The sequence below is a fragment of the Arachis hypogaea genome, chromosome 3 (assembly GCF_003086295.3).
Source record: "Arachis hypogaea cultivar Tifrunner chromosome 3, arahy.Tifrunner.gnm2.J5K5, whole genome shotgun sequence".
In the NCBI taxonomy this organism is placed as follows: Eukaryota; Viridiplantae; Streptophyta; class Magnoliopsida; order Fabales; family Fabaceae; genus Arachis; species Arachis hypogaea.
Genome location: NC_092038.1, coordinates 137967655 through 137987890, shown reverse-complemented (window position 1 = coordinate 137987890; position 20236 = coordinate 137967655). Strand labels below are relative to the sequence as shown.

Here is a 20236-nt window from a genome sequence, read left to right as displayed (position 1 = left end):
AACTTGTTAGAGAATTGAGAGTTTTAAGTTAAAGAAATTTCATATTGCAATGTAGTTAAGATTCAAATATGATTTCGTTGCTATAAAAGAGTATACCTTGTTTTGTTGGCTTTGTAGGTGAAAGCGCTGCATTCCTTTGTTGGGGTCGGAAGAGTAACTTCATTGTATGATTTAAAAATGGCAACGTGAATGAGGGTGCTGATGAATTTGAAAAACTGGGAAGCCCAAAATGCAAATGATGATGCTAGAAATTTGGTTGAGCCTACTTCGAAGTGTCTTCCATTTGAGGCTAGATAGCACCTGATATCAGTTTCTTCATATTCCTTCAAAAGCAGAACGAGGTTTTCATTTTTTACTTAGCTTTCGGGCTTGACCTTCAATAGACATACGCTGTCCTTTTTCTTGGTTGTATTTGTGTTCAAGTTCATTTTCTATCCTTCTCTTTTATATAGGTAGCATCTCACAATAAGTACACTAGTGCTTCCACCGTGCTTTCTCGTCGTGGAAAGGCTTGTGGAGCATTTCCAGAGTTGGACTAAGGTATCAATTAGGAATGAGGAGTGCAAGAGAAGGAAAACTGGTAGAGGAAATTATCAACATGTCCTTTCAGAACTACAAGAAGTGGTTAGTTGCAGACTCCTTTTGTTGTTGATGACAATGCCGGATATGACAAAAGGGTTTTCATGGTTATTATGGTTGCTTCTGTTATTATCCTTGTTCATTTGTTTTTCCTTTGTTGTAGCCTCTTTGCTCCACTTCCTGTGTTAAGCTTCTCTTTCAGAAAAAAAGATATAGTTATAAATATGAAGGTGCAGAAAACCAAGCATGCCAAAACTTTTTATGACAAGAAGGTAATATTTTCTTATTTTGAACTATTTAACCCTTATATTTGTTTTCATATTCATTATTTTCTGATATATTTTATTTTTGCCTCTAGAATTTTTTAGCTGCCGTTCTATTCTGTTGTCTCTCTCAGTGTGGATGATAATGTCGAGTTACGTATCTTAGAAAGCTTATTTTTGGACCGACTTACATTTTACTTAGGTAAATATACCCTTGTGAGTTATGAAATTATTCAATAGATTTGTGCTTAGTAACTAAACTGGTAAGCTTTAAATTAAATTTATTATATTTGGAAAAGAATTTGATATGTAGTAATATCCCGTTAGTAATTTCATTGTTATTTTAAAATGATCTTATATTAGCTTGAAAATTACTATTTTTTCATTCTATAGATTTGTTACTAGGAAATTTGAGAAAAATGCAGATAAGCCAAAAGAAACGATGTGGCTACATATTTCACAGAACAAGGATTTCAGAAATTTGATTTTTGGACGGTCAATATTATTTTATCTTTAGATGTGTTTCTTTCAATGTTTTTATTGTAAAGTGGGTAAAGTCATGATTTTTTTTTACTATCCTTTATATTTTCCCTTATCAATTTTATCACTATATATGAAAGAATGGAATAAATTATGAAAATGCTCTGCTTTGCATTTTGACCTAGATGTAAAACTCACTCACCCGGACATGCACTTTTTTCCCTAGTGATTCTCAATTTGCAAATCCAAACAGGTTGTTTCTTTACTTGTGTTGAAATTCATTTTGAAGTCCAAATTCAAGTCTTCTCTAAATTGAGCCCTTTGAATTGATTTTTATATTTTGGACATTCAGGAGGCTTTAAACAGCTCATAATTATCTTTGCTGACGGATTACTAGTTTAGGCAAGGGTTCTGATCTGTATTTCATTTGGTGTGTGCATGCTGGTTTTCTTCAGTTTCACAAGTGCTTGGATTCAGGCATAATTTTAAGTTCAAGAGTGAAAGTAATTCTTTTTCCCCATTAAACAGGTGAAAACTGAGATCAAGCTAGAGAAGAGAAGGAAGGTTTTGACCAGAGAATGGAAGAACTGATGCAGCACAGAAATTGCTGATCAGAATGTGTTGGAGAAGGGTCTTGAGAAGAGGATAGAAGAGCTCTATGTTAGGTAACACAGGTAACTTTCACAATTTCCTGTTTTAGTATTTATATATTACACTACTAATATGCTTTAAATTGTTCTGAGCTTCTGATTGTATGCTTCTGTTTTTGTCTGTTTATGGACCAAATGCACTGAAAAAAGATGGTCATAACCGCAGTCCCTTCCTTGAAGATCTTATGAAGTTAAATGTATATGTTGTTCCTTATTGTTACCATATGAATCAATCTATCTTTTTATTCTCCCCTTCTCATAGGTAATTTTTGGTGTTGATTTGGAAAATCTTTCTTGATATATGACTTTCATGGTGACCAATTTTTTCATTGAAATTTTTAGTGCCTATTTTTCGTGAGGCTCATTTTTTTTCCATTCCTTGCGTTCATGATAAATTAAAATAGTTGAGTATCATTTTATTTATGTTGATTTTCTATGTTAATGCTAGGGTAAATAAAGCTTGGTTAAAATTTCTGCTTTCAAGACGTCCGTATGAATGGGATTATCATACTATTGACTATTGAGCATGATCTATTGCTATCTTGAAGAGAAAAAACTATTGAGGTGGGTCCTTTCTTTTTCTCTTTTAGTTAGTACCTTATGAGTTAAAGAAGTTAATCCCTTAAATGCAACGGAATTCTTCGAACAATGCAATAATTATGCAGGGTTGAGAAGCAAATATGACCAGGTTGTTCTACCTTTTTCTTTCCCCGGTAGGCTACACTACTTTCTGATGCTAATTTTAGTTCCCTAATGTGTTAATATATTATAAAATTTTAATTTTAATACATTAATAATTATATTATTCTTTCATTTGAATTATTAATTTATTATCATATTATGATACAAATAATAATAAGTCTTAAAGATAATTGGTTTTAATTATTTAATAATATATGCAAATTAAATTTATTTTAATAAAATGTAATGTTGTTTAATATATATGGGTATAACATTTTAATGTAGTCTAAAATTTATATATAAATGAAATGTCGATGAAAAAGCCAACAAATTATAATTCAAATGACATATACTCTCTCTTCTTCACCCAGAAAAAAAAAAAAGAGTTATTGAGTGTGTAAAACATTGTCACATTTCAATACATGACCAGGATGCAATGACGTCACAATCAACGGCCATCTCAAAGCATAAACACAATGTAATAACGGTCTTGACTTTGTTAGAGAAGTATTAGTCATTATTTATCGCGGGTGGAGAAAATGACAAGAAGAGGAGACAGAGGGTGCAATATAAATATGGACCAGAAAGTCTACGGGTGAAAGAAAGGGTATTTGCGAAGGTTCCAGGAAAGAAAGGTTAGTCAAATAGAAATTGAGAAAGAAAATATATCAGTCAAACAAATTTGCATCACCCTTTGACAAGTGTAAAGTGGCGCTTCTACTTATTATTACGTTATGCTGACACTGCTACACTACCCTTGCTAGTTGTACGTCCCGCACTCCCGCGTCGAAAAAAAAAAGCAATACAGTATCTCTTCCAAAAAACAACATCATTACATTCTCTCTCCGCGTTAAACCTTGATTTGAACTTTCCAACATTACATTACACATTCATTCATCATTGTACTACAACATCTCTATCTCTTTTTGTTTAGATTTTAGGTGAAAAAGAATGAAAAATAAAAAAATACGTAGCCTTGTCTAGTCTGAATGTTTTTTCCGCTCAAAATCTCAAAAGACAACTCTGCTTTGCTGCTTACAGTTCTACAAAACTGCGGTTGAATCTAACCCATCCCAAGTGATTGTGACTTGGATTCCATTTCCATGGCTGACGTCAAGTGCTATGTTCCCCCTAATCAATTTAGTAAGCGTTCTTTGACCCTCTTTTTGCGGATTATCTCTTACATGCTTTCTTCATTCTAGTTGATTTCCAAAATAGATATGTGACTGCTAGAATCATAGCAATAGCATCATATTATACGAACATTTCCCTATTTCCCTTAACAAGAACTCTGTGAGGCCTTTTTCTTCCAGTCCCAAAATATTAATTCTGATTATTACTCAGTGAAGAAAATTTTGCATGGTTTTGTAGCCAGCTTTCTCATCTCAGAATAAGGGTGGACAATGGTTTGTGTTGAGTTTTGAAGTCTATAGTCTCTGCATGTTTGAACTTGGTTAGCTTAGCTTCAACTGCCATGTCTTAGTACTCAGAAGTTTTTTTTCCCTTTCTTATTTCTGTAGTTTGGTTGACTTGGTTCATAAGAAACCGGACTAGATAGTTATCTTGTTAGTGATGAAAAGGGAATCAAGTTGCTTACAAATCTTGGTATGCGTAAATCGGGAGTGAATTGCAGTCTCTTGTTGTCCATGTTTGCTTCAATATATATTGACTAAAAAATTGAAGCTTTCATTTTCTGTTTCTTTTTCTTCTCTTCTCTCTTTTTTTCCGTCCACTTCACTGACCTGAGTAAGGGAAGCAGTACTGTATCACTGTTATTAATTGCGTTTCTCTGAGTTATTTAAAGCAATCTGTATCAATATCTAATTGCTATTCTCTCATGGAAACAGATATTGAGCAAATTCTTATAGAAGCGCAGCGTCGATGGCTGCGCCCAGCTGAAATTTGTGAAATTCTCAGTAATTATAAAATGTTCCAAATTGCTCCAGAGCCTGCACATATGCCGCCAAGTATGATTCTCTTCTTCCCAAGTCAACAGTTGTCTTGAGTTCTTAACGACTTCCTTTTACTTGATTTGGGCAAAAAGGAATTAAAATTCTTTTTCCGTTACTTGTTTTTCTTCTTCTATTTGAAAGGGATAAGGGGAGGGAATTATTATTCATGGGCACTTTTGGTTCGCATTTTCACTTTCCATTTTAATTTTCAGTATTCTCTATTTTCAAGATTTTGTTGCGGGAAAGAGAAAATAGGAAAAACAATAAAATCTTGTTTTCTATTTTCATATCCTGTTTTCACTATTTCTTTCACAAAATCTTCAAAACAGAAAACACTAAAAATGAAAACAAAAATGCAAACGCAAACTAAACACATAATATTTTCTAGATTTAACATTTTATGAGGTGACTTGGGCCTGCACTATTGTCAAGCATCAGTGTGCTGTGTTTGATTTCAAGATGTTCCTCTGTCTAATTATATTTTTGGTTGACATTAGGTGGTTCACTTTTCCTGTTTGATCGGAAGGTGCTGAGATACTTTAGAAAGGATGGCCACAACTGGAGAAAGAAAAAGGATGGAAAAACAGTGAGGGAAGCTCATGAGAGACTTAAGGTAAATATATAGAAGCTAAGATCACCATCATAAGTTTTATTACAAGTTACAACTCACATTTAGCAGGCACTGAAATGATAAATGAAGCTGTAAGATTTATTTATTGCCATTAAAAATGAATTCTGCTCTAGGACGTGTATCAATAGCTTCTTTCTTTCTTATAAATTATTAATTTGAATGGATTGTGATGCTTTTAGGCTGGAAGTGTGGATGTGTTGCACTGCTATTATGCACACGGAGAAGAAAATGAAAATTTTCAAAGACGCACATACTGGATGCTTGATGAGTAAGATTTTTTTTTTCTTAATGTTATTAAAGATCTCAGCAGAGGTTCTCCTTTATATTTTTATCCAGGAAAATGAAAACTTTCAAATACGCACATACTGGTCCTTATGTAGGTGTTTCTTCTTGGTTAATGGTGATTTGCTTTGCTTTACCTAGTGCCGATGAGAAAGATTCAGCAACAGTTGATCACATTCTTATGTTTAATTTAATTATATTCCAGAAATAGATCGTTTCTATTTCATGCATCTAACTGTGGATTGACCTCTTCTTGGTATCATCTTGTCTCATTTATTGTATCTAAATATTATTGTAGGGAACTCTCGCACATTGTTCTTGTCCATTATAGGGAAGTGAAGGTAACATGCTACAATTTTATCTGCTATTTTTTGGAAACTAGTTAGATGGTCAAGATAATCTTTAACCCCCCCCCCCCCCCTTTCCCTTTTGCTTAAAATAATCAGGCAACTAAGGCAAATTTTAGAGGTGCTGCCAAAGAAAATCAAGAATCTCTTCCTTATGCACAAATTGACAAACTACCAGGTTCCACAGAGAAGGAAATTTTTTTATCATGTAGTCTTCATCCACATAACTACCAGGTTCCATCACATACAATAGATACAACAAGCATGAAGAGCACTCAAGCAACAGAATATGAAGAAGCTGAGTCAGGTATTTCTTTTGTTTGTAGCCTCATTTTGTTGATGATTTCAGATGTTTTACTTTCAAGAATAGAGAAACATAGTTCGGTTAATATTTATGCCTTAGCTCTTTAGTATTTTCTTGTGTTTGTTTGTATTTCGTATTTGTAAGTTGTAACTTGGTGTAGTGTTTACAGCATTGAATAATTATGCAAGTTCAGAAGACTACTCCTTCCTTGAGACACAACACCCAGTTGTTGAGAAGATTCCTGATCCTTATTGCCCGCCACAGTTCATAAGTAAATTTCTTCATTTTTATTTGCTTTACGCTTTTATCTTCCATATATCCACGCCTCTGTATTCATGCAGGTTCTTACCTGATATGTTGTACTAATTGCAATATTGAAACCATCACAGATGAACAAGAGAAGTTGTGTGGCACTCCTGGGATGAATCATATCATGCTCAGTCAAGCTGGCAAAATCAAAGACATTCATAATGTTAGATTGGCATATGAACCCCCACAACACCTTGGCTTTTCAATGTGGGAATATATCTTGGAAAATAATGGGAGAAGTCAATACATGCCTCTTCAACCCGTACTCCCTGAAATCCAACCTGATAACATGGGAATCAATAGCAATCCCTCTCTAATGAGGTCAAATTTCACCACCAATATTACCAAAGTGAATGGGAAAGAAAATATGGTACAAGTTGAAGGAAATTGGCAGGTAATGAATGAGTTATATGAATTTGATCCTCAAAGATCCTTGGAACAGTGTCTTATACATCAAGATAAACCAAAGGTTCTTATGATAGATGACCCTCAAGAAAAACTATTAGATGCAAAAGAGAAGATAGAAACCAATAGAAGCCTGGATGGAATAGATGATACAAATTTAACTCTAAAGAAGGCTCTGTTAGATGGATCCCTTGCAGAAGAGGGTCTGAAGAAGCTTGACAGTTTCAACCAATGGATGAGTAAAGAACTTGGAGATGTGGAAGAATCTAAAACTCCATCCACTTTTAGTGCTTATTGGGGTACAGTTGAAAATGAAAATGATGTGGACAATGCAACTATTCCTTCTGAAGTGCACCTGGATACCTATGCACTGGATCCATCTATTTCCCATGATCAACTTTTTACTATTATTGACTTTTCCCCAAGCTGGGCATTTGAAGGTTCAGAAACTAAGGTGGATCTTTTGATATTCTGTACTTGCTCTCAGTTTTGATGTTATGTTCACTGGACTTTTTCCCAACTCATTCATATTACTTCTTCAGTTCTATAATTTTGATTATTTGTTTCTTCATTTGTTACAAACTTGTACAGATTCTCATTTATGGACAATTCTTGAGGAGTCTACAGGAAGCTGAACAATGTAAATGGTCTTGCATGTTCGGTGAGGTAGAAGTGCCAGCTAATATCATTGACAATGGTGTTCTTTCTTGTTATACTCCTCCACATAAAACTGGGAGGATTCCTTTCTATGTAACTTGTTCCAATAGGTTAGCATGTAGTGAAATACGAGAATTTGATTTCCGAGACATTTACACTCAAGAAGTCAACAATGCAGCTGAGCAGAGAGAGAGCATTTCTGATAATTTCAGTGTGCGATTTGAAGAGCTGCTGTACATGGGGCATACCTTACCTCAAAACTTCGATCCAATCAGTGTAAGCGAGAAATCTGAACTGAGAAGTAAAATAAGTTCTTTGCTGAGGAAGGAGGAGGATGATTGGGATAAGCTGCTGAAACTTACTCTAGAGAAAGATTTTTCTCCACAAAATGTACAGGAGCATCTGCTTCAAAATCTTTTGAAAGATAAGTTACTTGGGTGGCTCCTTCAAAAAGTCATCGAAGATGGGAAAGGCCCTAATGTATTGGATGAGGGTGGCCAAGGAGTACTTCATCTTGCGGCTGCTCTTGGCTATGATTGGGCCTTACAACCCACAGTAATTGCTGGTGTAAATGTGAACTTCTGCGATGTAAATGGATGGACTGCTCTTCATTGGGCTGCATTCTGTGGCAGGTGAGAACTTTAGTGCTTGTAGAATGTAATGCATTTGATCAAAGTAGTATTTGAAGCTGATTATATCTGTCTACCATATTATAAGTTTATAGCTGATTATATCACTAATATTAATTGCAACTTTGTTGCTAGTATGTGAGAAATAGTTTGTTATTGGCTTGATGGATGAAATGTCTTCAATCAAGAAACTGATAAAAGTTCTGCTGGGAACTGTATTAAAAATTCCAACAAAATCTGGATAAACTAATTATAGTACTTCAATGATTGGACTTTCTTTACATACGTCTCAATTCTAATTTTCAGGGAGCTCACAGTTGCTTCCCTCATCTCTCTTGGCGCAGCACCTGGGGTGCTGACTGATCCAAGCCCAGAGCATCCTTCTGGTAGAACACCAGCTGACCTGGCTTCTGCAAACGGTCACAAAGGAATTGCAGGGTATCTTGCAGAATCTTCAATAAGCGTGCAACTATTATCTCTTGATATGAACAGGGACACGAGAGAAAGTTCTGGATCAAAAGTAGTATACAGAGTCCAACACAATACTACTGAAGTTAATGATGATCGCCTATCATATGAACTGTCACTGAAAGATTCACTGGCAGCAGTGTGTAATGCCAGCCAGGCTGCTGCACGTATTCATGAAGTTTATAGAGTGCAATCTTTCCAAAGAAAACAACTGAAAGAATATGATGATAAATTTGGAATATCTGATGAAGATGCTCTTTCTCTTATAACTGTAAAACCACACAAGGTTGGACAACGCAATGAGCCTGTACATGCAGCTGCAATACGAATCCAGAACAAATTCCGCAGTTGGAAGGGCAGAAAAGAATTTTTGATGATTCGCCAAAGAATAGTTAAAATTCAGGTGTGTCCCAATGTCATAAATGGTCATACTGTTCACATTTACCTTTAATTTTTATTCCTATTCTTCTTCCAGGAACGCTTCTAATTGATATGATTCTAACTTCTCAGTTTCCATTATTTAGGCTCATGTAAGGGGGCACCAGGTTAGGAAGAACTGTGGAAAGATAATTTGGTCAGTTGGAATTTTAGAAAAAGTTATTTTGCGCTGGCGCCGAAAAGGTAGTGGTTTACGTGGATTTAAATTGGAAGATGTTCCCGAGGGAACTATGGTACAAGATACACAGTGCAAGGAGGATGAGTATGATTTCTTGAAAGAAGGCAGAAAGCAAACAGAGGAAAGGTTGCAGAAAGCCCTATCCAGGGTGAAGTCAATGGTTCAGTATCCAGAGGCAAGAGACCAATACCATAGGCTGTTGAATGTTGTAACTGAGATCCAAGAAAACCAGGTACTTTACCCCTTCTTTTATGAGTTTTTATCAATTTTCCTGCTTTGTAAATCAGCGGTATGTTCTTTTTTTTTTTCCAGTCAATATATCAAAGCAGTAATTTTCATTCCGTTAAAAATATATCCAAACGTTCTGCTCAAGCTCAACATTGATTTCTTCGTGTGAGATTTATGAATTCAGAGTTGCATCAACTTGAGAGCATTATATCAGGCCTTGCACATGACTGTTTGTTCTGTTTGTGGCAGTAAAGAACATCTTGTGTATATGCCTTTTGCAGCTAAAACATCATAGGAGTTCAGAAGAGAGAAGAGAATTTGATAACCTCATTGATCTTGAAACTTTGCTGGACGAGGATACTTTCATGCTTACAGTCATTTAGAATTTAGCATATGTTCCATTGTTTTATGGAATAGAATGAGCATTGCACCTAGGAGTCTGACGATATGTTGCCTTAGTTTTGATGTCTTTTTTCTTTTTTAATAATACTACTTGTTCCCTGCTTCCCTTGTACAGCAGATAATTGCTGAAATGCGACGTTATAGGTTCAAAGCGATGTAACTACTAAAAATACTCGACTTTAATCTAATACCTTGGTCATACATGAGTTATGGTAACGCAGAATGATACTTCCTTATTCCGCCCAGCTTTTCACAATAAAATCATTTAATCCCAGCGCCATTTGAAACATCATTGGAATGGATACTCAAGTAGTTAGTTTATGCGTCCGAAGACATACTCTTATTAGTCCAAAGAATGCCCACCTATAACAAAACTTAGTAATATATACACTGTAAAGTGTAGTCTGAGTGCAAATTATTCAAACACAAGTTAGTTGCTAATCTTGGTGGACATTTGCAGCGATGTCGGTGAAATTTCCACCCATATATTTTTACTGCTATTATTGTGAAAAAGAAAATGCAAAAAAAAAAAAAAATATAATGTTATCGTCATCCACTGTACATGCCATCCACCTAAGTTTACATTTTCACAACCGTATATCCTCTGTCTGAAGGACGTAAAATCTCCTTCAAAGGGTTGAAAAATGAAGACGGTAGTAAAGAAAATAAATATATAAACCAGATGGGTTCCAAATGATTGAGTACCTAAAATTCATAGAACTCCTCCGTCTAACTCCGGTTACCCAGGCCAAGGCTTTCATAGAACAAAATGTACCCGTGGTCTGTATTACTGGAATATTCCTGTGCTGATCCAAAGAAAGTTTGCACAGCAGATTCGTCAATCATCTCAACATTTTCGTCATCGAAAAATAACCAGTGATTATGGCTTTTCACAAGGCTAACATAATGCCCATGGTTGGGGCCACTTCCCACATGTACAACCACCGCAAATAGAGAATACTCAATGTCTGCTTCATCAACGGTGTTACTCAATTTCAGCTCGAGGGGGAAGACAACTCTGTAAGATAGCTTCTTGTAGCGGCCCAGCTGTTCCATGTACTTAAACCGCTTCAAATGGATGACCAAGATGTGAGGTGGTTTCTTTATCTTCATCCTTTTCTGAGCCTCTTGCAAACTGGTATCATAAGAAAACTTGAGGTATAAAAACCAATGAAATTGTTGAGATAAAGGCATATGATTCAAAACGATTGAGGCAATATAAAGCTTAAATTTGTGCCTGCTAGTGAAACTGTAAGGTAAATAAATATACCTGCAGCATTTGTCACAAAAAAATTTGTCTTCAGCATTCAACGTCTCAGTGGAACTGAAATTTTTCAAACAGCTTGTAATTGAACTATTTTGCTCAATATCAAGGCTCAAGTCAAGAAATGTTTCATCTCTGGCTGTCACTGTTTCACATTGCAAGCACCTTGTTTCATTTGTGAGTATTCCCTAATCAGAGCAAGTTACAATAATGAAAATCCATACAGAAAGAAGTATATATAAGATATTTTATGTTCATTACAAGAGTAACCCCCTTCCCCTACCCACAAAAGAAGGATTAACAATCAAAATTTAAGGTGGCAAATGTTAAATTGGCAGAACAAGGTCACCTGGAAATTTTTGTGCACCCAAGTAACCAAAGGATCTTTCTTTGCACCATTAATTGTACCATTTGTGAGCCCGTTTGCAGCCTTCTCAGAAGGTGGGGACGTCTCTTGATCATTTTGTACAGTATGGGCTTCTTTCTCCAAAATGTCAACAAGTTCATTCAGCAAATAATTCAGGAATTCGTGGGCGTCCTACCCAGAAGGGAAAAAATAAGGAAATCCACAACAAAAAATTATGTTTCTAATGAATTTCATTGAAGGAAGTTGATTCTTGAATCTTGACAGTTTGAACATACCTGGTGCATATAGCTGCGGAAGATTTCATTCTGTTTTTTCAACCTCTGCACAAATCGTTTAGGAGCAATGACACCAGTTTTCTTCTTCTGCGAACTTATCTACACCAAGAGAAATAAATATATGTTTAACATTTACAAATTGCAACCAAGATAAAGAAGCATACAATTTGTCTTGGTTGGAGGCTCTTCTATTTCCTGTTTTTATTTAATAGGATATTTTATCTTCTATGCTTGTACTTGTTTATCTCTTATCTCTGATGAATTTTCTTCTACCAAAATAAATAAATAAATGAATCAACATATAAATAAAAAAAAAAAAGTCTAGTAATATTGTTATCAAATAAAAAAAATAAAACGGCTACAAATTCAAAGGCATTCAAAGAACAAATATCATGGTTGAGTTTATCAAAGATGAAACAAGCTGGGGCATGATGCATGTGAAGCCCAGAATCGACCAAACTACAGGCTAATTACCTGTGAAAATAAGTCAGCTAAGCAAGTTAAAAGATTTTCTTCCAACTCCCCAATGCTTTTGTTATTTCCATAATACTCTAGTAATTGTTCACGAAATGGAACACAAAAGTATAGTGCCTGCAGTAAGTAGCAAAATGAAATGATAAGTTACTAGTCAAGAACCATGAAGATATTTACAAAACAAGAATAATCATACACATCTTCATATACCATCACTAAAGATGTTTTTAGAAAAGGTAAATGCTTTTACAAAATGTAGTGTGGACCATATAAAGAAAACATTGAATAATAGTTTAGCCTTAAAATTTCAATAGACTATCAATCAATTTCAACAAAAAACTTATGAAAGATGATTAAGAGTCGCGGGTCGGAAGTAAAAATCGCACATCCCCAATCCTAATATCGATTCACAAATCAAGCACGTCGAAGTTCAAGAAGCAAGTCAACAGCAGAACCAAAAAACACACATCTTCAGCAAACTTCCCATAGAATGAATAGACCAAAAGGAAAGGAAAAAAAAAAAAAGAATCATCGATGCTAAGGATTGAAAGCAGAAGATAGAATTAAAGAACGAAAACCATGAATCAGTTGAGAAACCTGCAAAACACTGTTGCAGTAACAAGTATTGCCAAAATTCTCTAGGCCGAAGTAACGTTCTCCTTCGGGGAATTGGTCGCCGAGAGCCTTCTCGAGCTTAGAGCCCGCAGCACCCATGAGTGAGTGGATAGATTTCCGATGAGTCAGATTCGAATCCGATTCAATTCAGCGAGTCACAAGATGAAAGGTCACAATGACCGCTTTGGAAATCGTTAGGGTTTGGTGGTATTGGCGAGCGAAGTCTTAATAGTTTCTGTTGGCAGAAGCAAAGGGTTTTTGGTGTTCAACAGAGAGAACCGTGGATGAGAATACTGACGGAAGTTTTGATGGAATGTTGACAGAAAGAAAAGAAAGAACGGTTTTTATTTGGAACTCTCATTTTCCGCTGTTTTATTTATCTCTTCATTTTCTTTATAAAATTAAACGAATGCGCCACCACCGCACGAGAAAAAACAAAAAATAATTTTGATACCCTAACTAGTGTAATATTAGATGGAAACTCAGGTGCAGTCAACTTCACGTGAAATTAATAGTTAAGAATCGTTAGATAAAAATTTAGTCAAATCAATCAAACCATCTAACAGTTCTCAACTATTAACTTCATGTGAAGTTGACTGCACATGAATTTTCATTATAATATAATCGTATATTTATAATTGTTCTTTAAATAATTATTTACGTAATAAATATAAAAAATATTTATTTTATTAATATGATATTATGTAATTAAATATATATATAAAATAATTTTATATTAATAGTATATTAAAATTAATCTAAAAAATAATATAATTAATAGGAAGAATAGATAAAAATATATATAAATATTTATATGAAGGATCTAATCATGTTTAAATCATTTAATGAGTTATTTGTACATATTAATTTTATGTTTTTACCATTTTGACATTAAGAGTGTATTTCGGGTAGTAAAATTGAACATTTATAACAATTTTTTTCACTTTAACTATTTTTGTTAGTGACGTAGTTTTTTTATGATACATTAGATATTTAATTTTAAAATTTAATTTTTAAATAAAAGAATTTACTTCTATTATTTCTCCTTACAACAATATAAATTAAAAAAAATTTATGGAACTCTAACAGAAAAAGAAGATAGCTACGTTGCAATAAAAGAAATACTCTATTTCCTTTAGTGCATGTTTGGGCGCCATTATTTTGTTAAAAAAAGATCTTTTTTCAATGAAAAAATATCTTTTTTTATTTTTTAACGTGTTTGGCAAATTTTTAGTAGTAAAAGTAAAAGCACTAGTAAAATCAAAAAAGATCTTTTTTTGCTGTAAAATTTACATCTTTTTTTAAAAGATCTTTTTTCCTTAAAAAAAAAGATGTTTTCATGTAATAAATAAATAAAAAGTACTTTTATATTGTTATATTCAAACATACTTAGTGCATGTTTGGGCGCCATTATTTTGTTAAAAAAAGATCTTTTTTCAATGAAAAAAGATCTTTTTTTATTTTTTAACGTGTTTGGTAAATTTCTAGTAGTAAAAGTAAAAGCACTAGTAAAATCAAAAAAAGATCTTTTTTGAGAAGCTGTAATTTACATCTTTTTTTAAAAGATCTTTTTTCCTTAAAAAAAAGATGTTTTTCATGTAATAAATGAATAAAAAAATACTTTTATATTGTTATACCCAAACATAATTGATAGATAAAAAGACCTTTTTACATGAGATATCCAAACATAAAATTACTTTTACTTCTTTATAAAATCTTTTAAAAAAAGATAACTCGAAAAAAGATCTTTTCTTAAAAGCTCACCCAAACAAGCCCTTAATTGATAAAAAGACTTTTTTTACATGAGATATCCAAATATAAGATTACTTTTACTTTACTATAAGATCTTTTAAAAAAAGATAACTCGAAAAAAGAACTTTTCTTAAAAGCTCCAAACAAGCCCTTATTTGTGCTAGCCGCTTTTGACAACTTATCTTTATTACTAAGGAACAACAAGAAGAAGTTTCACTACAACAATGGCAATTATTTGTATGAGATTAACGGAGTAATGCTGGAATTTGGAACTGATTTAAATTCTGGGATTTTTTTTTTTATGTTCTTTATGGGAGTTATTTTGTTGCATTACTTTTTTTTATACTTTTTTTTTTCATTCTATGATTTGTGTTTTTCCTTTGCTACTTCTTGAAACTGCCATAGTTAAATAGGGACGTGAGTATTTCATATGGATCGATAAAATTAAAGAAGGTAGAAGAAATATGAGAGTTAAAAAAAAGTGAAGAAAGTTATGAAAATAATCATATCCAAAAAAAAAGGAGAGTTCACTATTGATGCACCAAAAAACAAAATTTGAAGAAATAGTATACCACAACTAATCAGATTAAGAAAGAATTGAAGTATATTAAGAAAATAATGATGGTTATTTGTCTAGGATTGAAAACTTGTATCTTGTTATTGTTTATGTTAATTGTTCAAAATTAAAATTTAGAGTGTAATTCATTTGTTAGGCTATGTTTATTGTGTAATTTTCATTGAATGAATGAAAATTTATTTCCTAATTTGTGTCAATTTTAAACAAGCTTAAAAAGGAATAATTGAATTATAAAATAATTAAATTTTAAAGATAATATCTAATTTGTCACCAAAAAGCGATATTACTAATAAAAATAGTGTTATGCTGGACAAAATTATTATATATGTGTAGTTTTATTAACGAACACACATTTTTATTATGTATACACATGATTCATTAAATGATTCAAACATAATTATATTTTTGTGTGAAAATTTTATATATACTTTTATCAATTATTCATTTTTTCCTAATTAGTAAGAGAAATGTTAAATGATAGTAAATTTTAACTATCAATAAAATTTATTATTTTTTACTATTAATAAGAGAAATGCTAGATGATCAATCAAATTTATTATTTTTAATTATCAATTTAATTTTTTTAGTATAATAATCTAATAATATATTTTTAAAAATTAATAATTAATTAATAATAAAAAATAATAAATTTTATTGACCTTCTAAAATTTCTCAATTAGTAATTCAATTTTAATTTCTTAATTACATGATTTGTAAGACATTTATTATGGAGTTTTTGAGTTAGTATTTTTTTTTCTGCAAAGCAAAGTTATACAATATATTGAATTAGTATTTCATTTAATATATAAAATTAATTAATTTAACAATACAAAGATAGAAAATTGTTAAGTGCACTAGTTAAGCAAGTTTATGTAAAAATGTTTTTTATTACAAAAATGTTGCCGGTACATGAATAATTTTTTTAACAATTTCATTATACATATACATTGTAGATTAATTATTAATTTGACATTAGGATTTTGTAATAATTAATATATTTTTTCAAATTTAAAATATTTTAAATATATAATTAATTAATAATAATTGTATTTTTATATAATATTAAAAATATTTAGTGTATGAATGAATAATAATTTTTTTGTCGTAAAGAATTAATAGTAATTAATTAAGAAGAGAAATGAATTAGGGCCTGGGTTTGTTAGCCGGTAGCCCAGGAAAATAAAAAGAAAGGAATGGAGAGAGTCTTATCTGCAATCTGTTTCAGAAGATAACACAAAATGCTGAGCCTCAACCTGTCTACTGCTTCCGCTTCTTCTTCAACCGTTCCCTTTCTTCCGAAGCCATTATTCGCAAAATCATCCTTCAATGGCATCCAGCTCCGTCCCCGCAGCACCTGCTCGGTTCCACTCTCTTGCTCCGGGACGCGCACTGCAGCTGCGTCGGTGGTCATGATGGCCAAGAGAGAGGAGGAGATGAAGGAGATTCGCCAGAAAACCACCGACCAAATCAACGAAGAGGTCGTCGAACTTAAAGGCGAGCTTCTCATGCTTCGCCTTCAGCAATCTGCCCGCAACGAGTTCAAGTCCAGCGAGTTCCGTCGCATGCGCAAAAGGGTACTCTTTCATTTCGCTCCTCTAACATAATTCACATTTTCTTCTTTCATTGAGTTGTAGAAATTAGGGTTAGTATATCTTGAGAATTCTTCAATTTGGCTTCAGTTGACAATGTAGTTTAGAATTGCTCTTGTGCTGGGACCATACCAAGCATTTCGTTTACATAAATTATAAGACTTGGGGACCTTTGCTTACAGATTCACACACAATCTTTTATTGCATACTTTCTTTACTTTAGGCCTTTGACGAGAGAGCTCAGTTAGGTATATAGTATGACGAGCAGTTAACCCAATCAAGGGTGTGTGACCTGTGGCCAGTTCCCTCCTATGCTGCTAGATCAATTGACCCTCAATGCCTCGGCTGCTCTGCGGTGGCCGGCACCAGGACTGCGAAAAAATTAGACAGGGCAAGGGTCTCGCCGATAGGGGTTCCCCTAGTAAACTTTTGGTGCTTGAGCAAAGAGGACTATATCTCTTATTCTAGGTTTAAATCTCTAGGCTGTGAACTGAAATTCCTGAGAAATATATAGGTACTACTAACTACTTATGTGTATAAGTTCAATGTGATCCTTCTGTGTCGTATGCAAATTTTCTTGGTAAAGCTTGATGCACAGCAGTTTATTGTACCAGAAAGTTTTCTGAAACTAGTGCGAATGTCCTTAGCAGCTTCTGCTCTATGTGATTTGCGGTTGAGGTAGCATGGTGATTGGTGACGGGGTGTGTCTGTTTTCTATCTACAGTTTGTTGTTTCTCTTGCTTTCTCTTTTCTACTTATCTATTTTCAGGTGACAAGTATACTTTCAAGTTTAAAATATAGAATTCAATTTTCAAACTACTTTCTACTTCCTTATTTTAAAGTATTGATCTTCAGTTATCCAACTGAGATTGTGTGGCCAAACTGGAACTAAATCTGTCATTCTGTTAAAAGGAGGTTATTAGGTTCTGTTGAAGAAACAGTCACAACTCACATGGATTTAGGATGCCCCAGTTCCATGTGGAGAGCAGAGCATGATATGCAGAAGGGCTTGAAAAGTAAAATTGTCTCCATATTTATTTGTCAAACAATTCCCTTCCCCTTTAAGACCCTTACTCGTAAATGCACCCTTAATATTTGCATGAATGCTATGGTTGCATGTTCCTATCCTTGTATGTTATTTTTGGATGAATGATGTTGTGATGATTTAATATGAATGCAGATTGCTCGCATGCTTACTGTGAAGAGGGAAAGGGAGATTGAGGAGGGTATCAATAAGAGGTTGTCCAGAAAGTTCGATAGACAATGGAAGAAAAGCATTGTTGTAAAACCGCCGCCATCTTTAATAAAGCTTCGGGAGCAAGAAGCAGCTGAAGAAGCTGCTGCAGCTGAAAAGGCCGCATCATCATCATAATATATGCTTTCGGGGTTTATACCCCTTGGTTTGGAGCGAATGTTTTTGTAATATCATATTGTTGGTATCCTGCCTTGTATTTATTTTTGGAAGTAAAAGAAGACATGATGATGAAAAATCATGATTCACATTTTACAACATTAGTCTTCATATTGAATTATCAATCAATTCAATATACACGAGTTTAATTGCCCAGCATTAAAAGTTGTGTGTGAATTTTATATTATCATCTAATTAAATGTGTATTTGGAAAATTTTAATATAACGAAAACTATTAATATTTGTTTATTAATGATTAAACGTGTATTTGAATCAATATGGGTTGGTTTAGCTTGTTAGTTCGTTTAAGCAAGTATTAAGGGATTGAATTTCGTTTTGTGTATATAATAATTTATTGACCCATAACAAATCTTTAGATAAAAATTTGATCCACAATGAATTAGTTCTTGTCGAAGTGGGAGATGCATACAACATCAAAACGCATATTTTAAAACTTTTGATATAACGATTAACGAGAACTTTTACTATTTGTTTCTTTAAATGTGTTAAATTCTTTTTGATAGTAGTATAAAAAATAAATCTCGAAGTTACCCAAAAAAACAAAATAAAAGTGGTGTCAATTCAGTAACGGGGAGTGCAGAGGGGTAAACCGTAAAGGATGGAGGAAAGCAAAGAAGAAGCAGAGGCAGCGCTGCAGAAGAAGTACTCGTCAATGGTGGAACGGCTCAACAAACGCCACCAATCCCGTTCAGACAATAACAACGAATCGGAATCATCTTCATCCCCTGCCTTCGAGTCCACATCATCCTTCCTCACCCGATTCTCCAACCTCAAATCCTCCATCGAATCCCAACTCACTCACTCCCATTCCCTCTCCTCTTCCGACCCATCGCAGCTCAAACCCCATTTCGAGCAAATCTCAGCATCAATCTCCCATTTGGAGAAGCTTGTTGCACAAAACTCCTACTTCCTTCCCTCCTACGACGTTCGATCCTCCCTCAAAACCATCGCCGATTTGAAACACACCCTAGAAACCCTCATCTCCCAGCTTCTCCCTAAGAAGAAGTTCTCCTTCAAGAACAAGGCTGCCACCAAGAAAGACACTACCAACAACAACAACACTGTTACTCCACAAGAACCCAAGCAGCCTCTACCTCTCAATCGCGACTCCCCGGGGTTCAGGAACAAATCCGGCGAGCTTTTGGTGGGTGATTTTAGGGGATCGGAGGTTGGCGAATTCACGGTGTCTGATCTCGATTCCTGCGAGGTTAGGATAATTGGTTGTGTGAGGACGCTCTTCGTCCACAGGTTGAAGAATTCTAGGGTTTACGTTGGGCCCGTGATGGGTTCAGTTCTCATCGAGGACGTTGAGGGCTGCGTTTTTGCCATGGCGTCACATCAGATTCGGATCCACGCTGCAACAAGGAGCGATTTTTACCTGAGAGTTAGGAGCAGGCCCATAATCGAGGACAGCAATGGGGTGAGGTTTGCGCCGTACTGCTTGCGCTACGAAGGGATCGAAGAGGATCTTCGTGGTGCTGGTCTTGATGCAGAAACCGGGAATTGGGGGAATGTGGACGATTTCAAGTGGTTGAGGGCGGTGCAGTCTCCAAATTGGTCGATTTTGCCGGAAAATGTTAGGGTTGGAATCGTTGATTTCAATTCGGAAAATGGGAAGAAGGAGGAAATTTGAGTAGGGTTGTTGTTGTAGGATGCTCCAAGTGTTGAAGATTTTTTATTTGTCTTGTGGGGACTATGTGCAATTGATCTTAGTTCGGATATGTTCTCTCTCGGATTTTGATATATTAAGAGCTTGAAGTGATTTTGGCGATGCTAGTGTCTGTGACTGCTGAGTTTTCACGTTACTGTTGCTATTGTTTGATTTAAAAGAAAAGCTTAGAAATGATATGATATAACTATTGCTTAATCGTTTCGCACATAATTCTTGTGTGTATGGTCATTTACTCCTTGTGTTTTATTCCTAACTCTGAAAAGACGGAAGAAGCTAGATATCTGCCCTTGTTAGCTCAAACAATGTTTTTATCAGCTGCTGCAGAATTATCATATG

General features: G+C 34.2%; 4 protein-coding genes and 1 long non-coding RNA gene across 27 annotated transcripts; 4 read left to right on the top strand and 1 right to left on the bottom strand.

The window, feature by feature from the left end:
• Positions 1-1848: 1848 nt before the first annotated feature.
• Positions 1849-3222, top strand: LOC140183901 (uncharacterized). 2 transcript variants are annotated; one of them, XR_011880436.1, is made up of 4 exons: positions 1849-1996; positions 2421-2536; positions 2638-2685; positions 3084-3222. It is a non-coding gene; the product is annotated as an uncharacterized lncRNA (long non-coding RNA). The 2 variants fall into 2 exon arrangements; XR_011880437.1 differs by lacking the exon at positions 2638-2685 and having other exon boundaries at positions 3084-3219.
• A 179-nt stretch (positions 3223-3401) lies between these two features.
• LOC112734384 (calmodulin-binding transcription activator 3) lies at positions 3402-10084 on the top strand. Of its 21 annotated transcripts, none has more exons than XM_072233640.1 (12): positions 3402-3796; positions 4501-4620; positions 5103-5218; positions 5416-5504; positions 5817-5859; positions 5965-6172; positions 6339-6440; positions 6559-7337; positions 7475-8172; positions 8476-9040; positions 9162-9485; positions 9763-10084. In XM_072233640.1, exons 1-12 carry the CDS (start codon positions 3757-3759, stop codon positions 9862-9864), a joined length of 3186 nt encoding a protein of 1061 aa, XP_072089741.1. In that variant the 5' UTR covers positions 3402-3756; the 3' UTR covers positions 9865-10084. The 21 variants fall into 21 exon arrangements, with proteins under 21 accessions (XP_072089741.1, XP_072089740.1, XP_072089745.1 ...); XM_072233639.1 differs by having other exon boundaries at positions 3406-3796; positions 9736-10084; XM_072233644.1 differs by having other exon boundaries at positions 3406-3796; positions 9731-10084.
• Positions 10085-10348: 264 nt separating this feature from the next.
• LOC112734385 (ubiquitin carboxyl-terminal hydrolase 4) lies at positions 10349-13252 on the bottom strand. 2 transcript variants are annotated; one of them, XM_025783684.3, is made up of 6 exons: positions 12861-13252; positions 12264-12380; positions 11790-11888; positions 11497-11685; positions 11154-11335; positions 10349-11018 (listed from the first exon to the last, which is right to left on the bottom strand). In XM_025783684.3, the coding sequence occupies exons 1-6, from the start codon at positions 12975-12977 to the stop codon at positions 10613-10615; spliced, it is 1110 nt and encodes a 369-aa protein (XP_025639469.1). In that variant the 5' UTR covers positions 12978-13252; the 3' UTR covers positions 10349-10612. The 2 variants fall into 2 exon arrangements, with proteins under 2 accessions (XP_025639469.1, XP_025639470.1); XM_025783685.2 differs by having other exon boundaries at positions 11497-11631; positions 12861-13247.
• A 1714-nt stretch (positions 13253-14966) lies between these two features.
• On the top strand, positions 14967-18372 carry LOC112734383 (large ribosomal subunit protein uL29c). Its single transcript, XM_025783673.2, has 2 exons — positions 14967-16781; positions 17977-18372. The coding sequence occupies exons 1-2, from the start codon at positions 16446-16448 to the stop codon at positions 18166-18168; spliced, it is 528 nt and encodes a 175-aa protein (XP_025639458.1). The 5' UTR covers positions 14967-16445; the 3' UTR covers positions 18169-18372.
• Positions 18373-18826: 454 nt separating this feature from the next.
• Positions 18827-20095, top strand: LOC112734382 (tubulin-folding cofactor C). Its single transcript, XM_025783672.3, has one exon. The coding sequence runs from the start codon at positions 18827-18829 to the stop codon at positions 19859-19861; it is 1035 nt and encodes a 344-aa protein (XP_025639457.1). The 3' UTR covers positions 19862-20095.
• Positions 20096-20236: the final 141 nt, after the last annotated feature.

What these genes read in the sequence shown, in the direction of transcription:
- LOC112734384 (XM_025783674.3), top strand. Translation starts at nt 3,757, where the DNA reads ATGGCTGACGTCAAGTGCTATGTTCCCCCTAATCAATTTA. An exon ending in AAGCTCATGAGAGACTTAAG is followed by an intron (nt 5,219 to 5,415) that starts GTAAATATATAG and finishes TGATGCTTTTAG; the next exon opens with GCTGGAAGTGTGGATGTGTT. An exon ending in AAAGAATAGTTAAAATTCAG is followed by an intron (nt 9,041 to 9,161) that starts GTGTGTCCCAAT and finishes TCCATTATTTAG; the next exon opens with GCTCATGTAAGGGGGCACCA.
- LOC112734385 (XM_025783684.3), bottom strand. Translation starts at nt 12,977, where the DNA reads ATGGGTGCTGCGGGCTCTAAGCTCGAGAAGGCTCTCGGCGACCAATTC. An exon ending in TAGCTGACTTATTTTCACAG is followed by an intron (nt 11,889 to 12,263) that starts GTAATTAGCCTG and finishes CTCTTGGTGTAG; the next exon opens with ATAAGTTCGCAGAAGAAGAA. An exon ending in TTTTGTGACAAATGCTGCAG is followed by an intron (nt 11,019 to 11,153) that starts GTATATTTATTT and finishes TTATGATACCAG; the next exon opens with TTTGCAAGAGGCTCAGAAAA.
- LOC112734382 (XM_025783672.3), top strand. Translation starts at nt 18,827, where the DNA reads ATGGAGGAAAGCAAAGAAGAAGCAGAGGCAGCGCTGCAGAAGAAGTAC.
- LOC112734383 (XM_025783673.2), top strand. Translation starts at nt 16,446, where the DNA reads ATGCTGAGCCTCAACCTGTCTACTGCTTCCGCTTCTTCTTCAACCGTT. An exon ending in TCCGTCGCATGCGCAAAAGG is followed by an intron (nt 16,782 to 17,976) that starts GTACTCTTTCAT and finishes ATATGAATGCAG; the next exon opens with ATTGCTCGCATGCTTACTGT.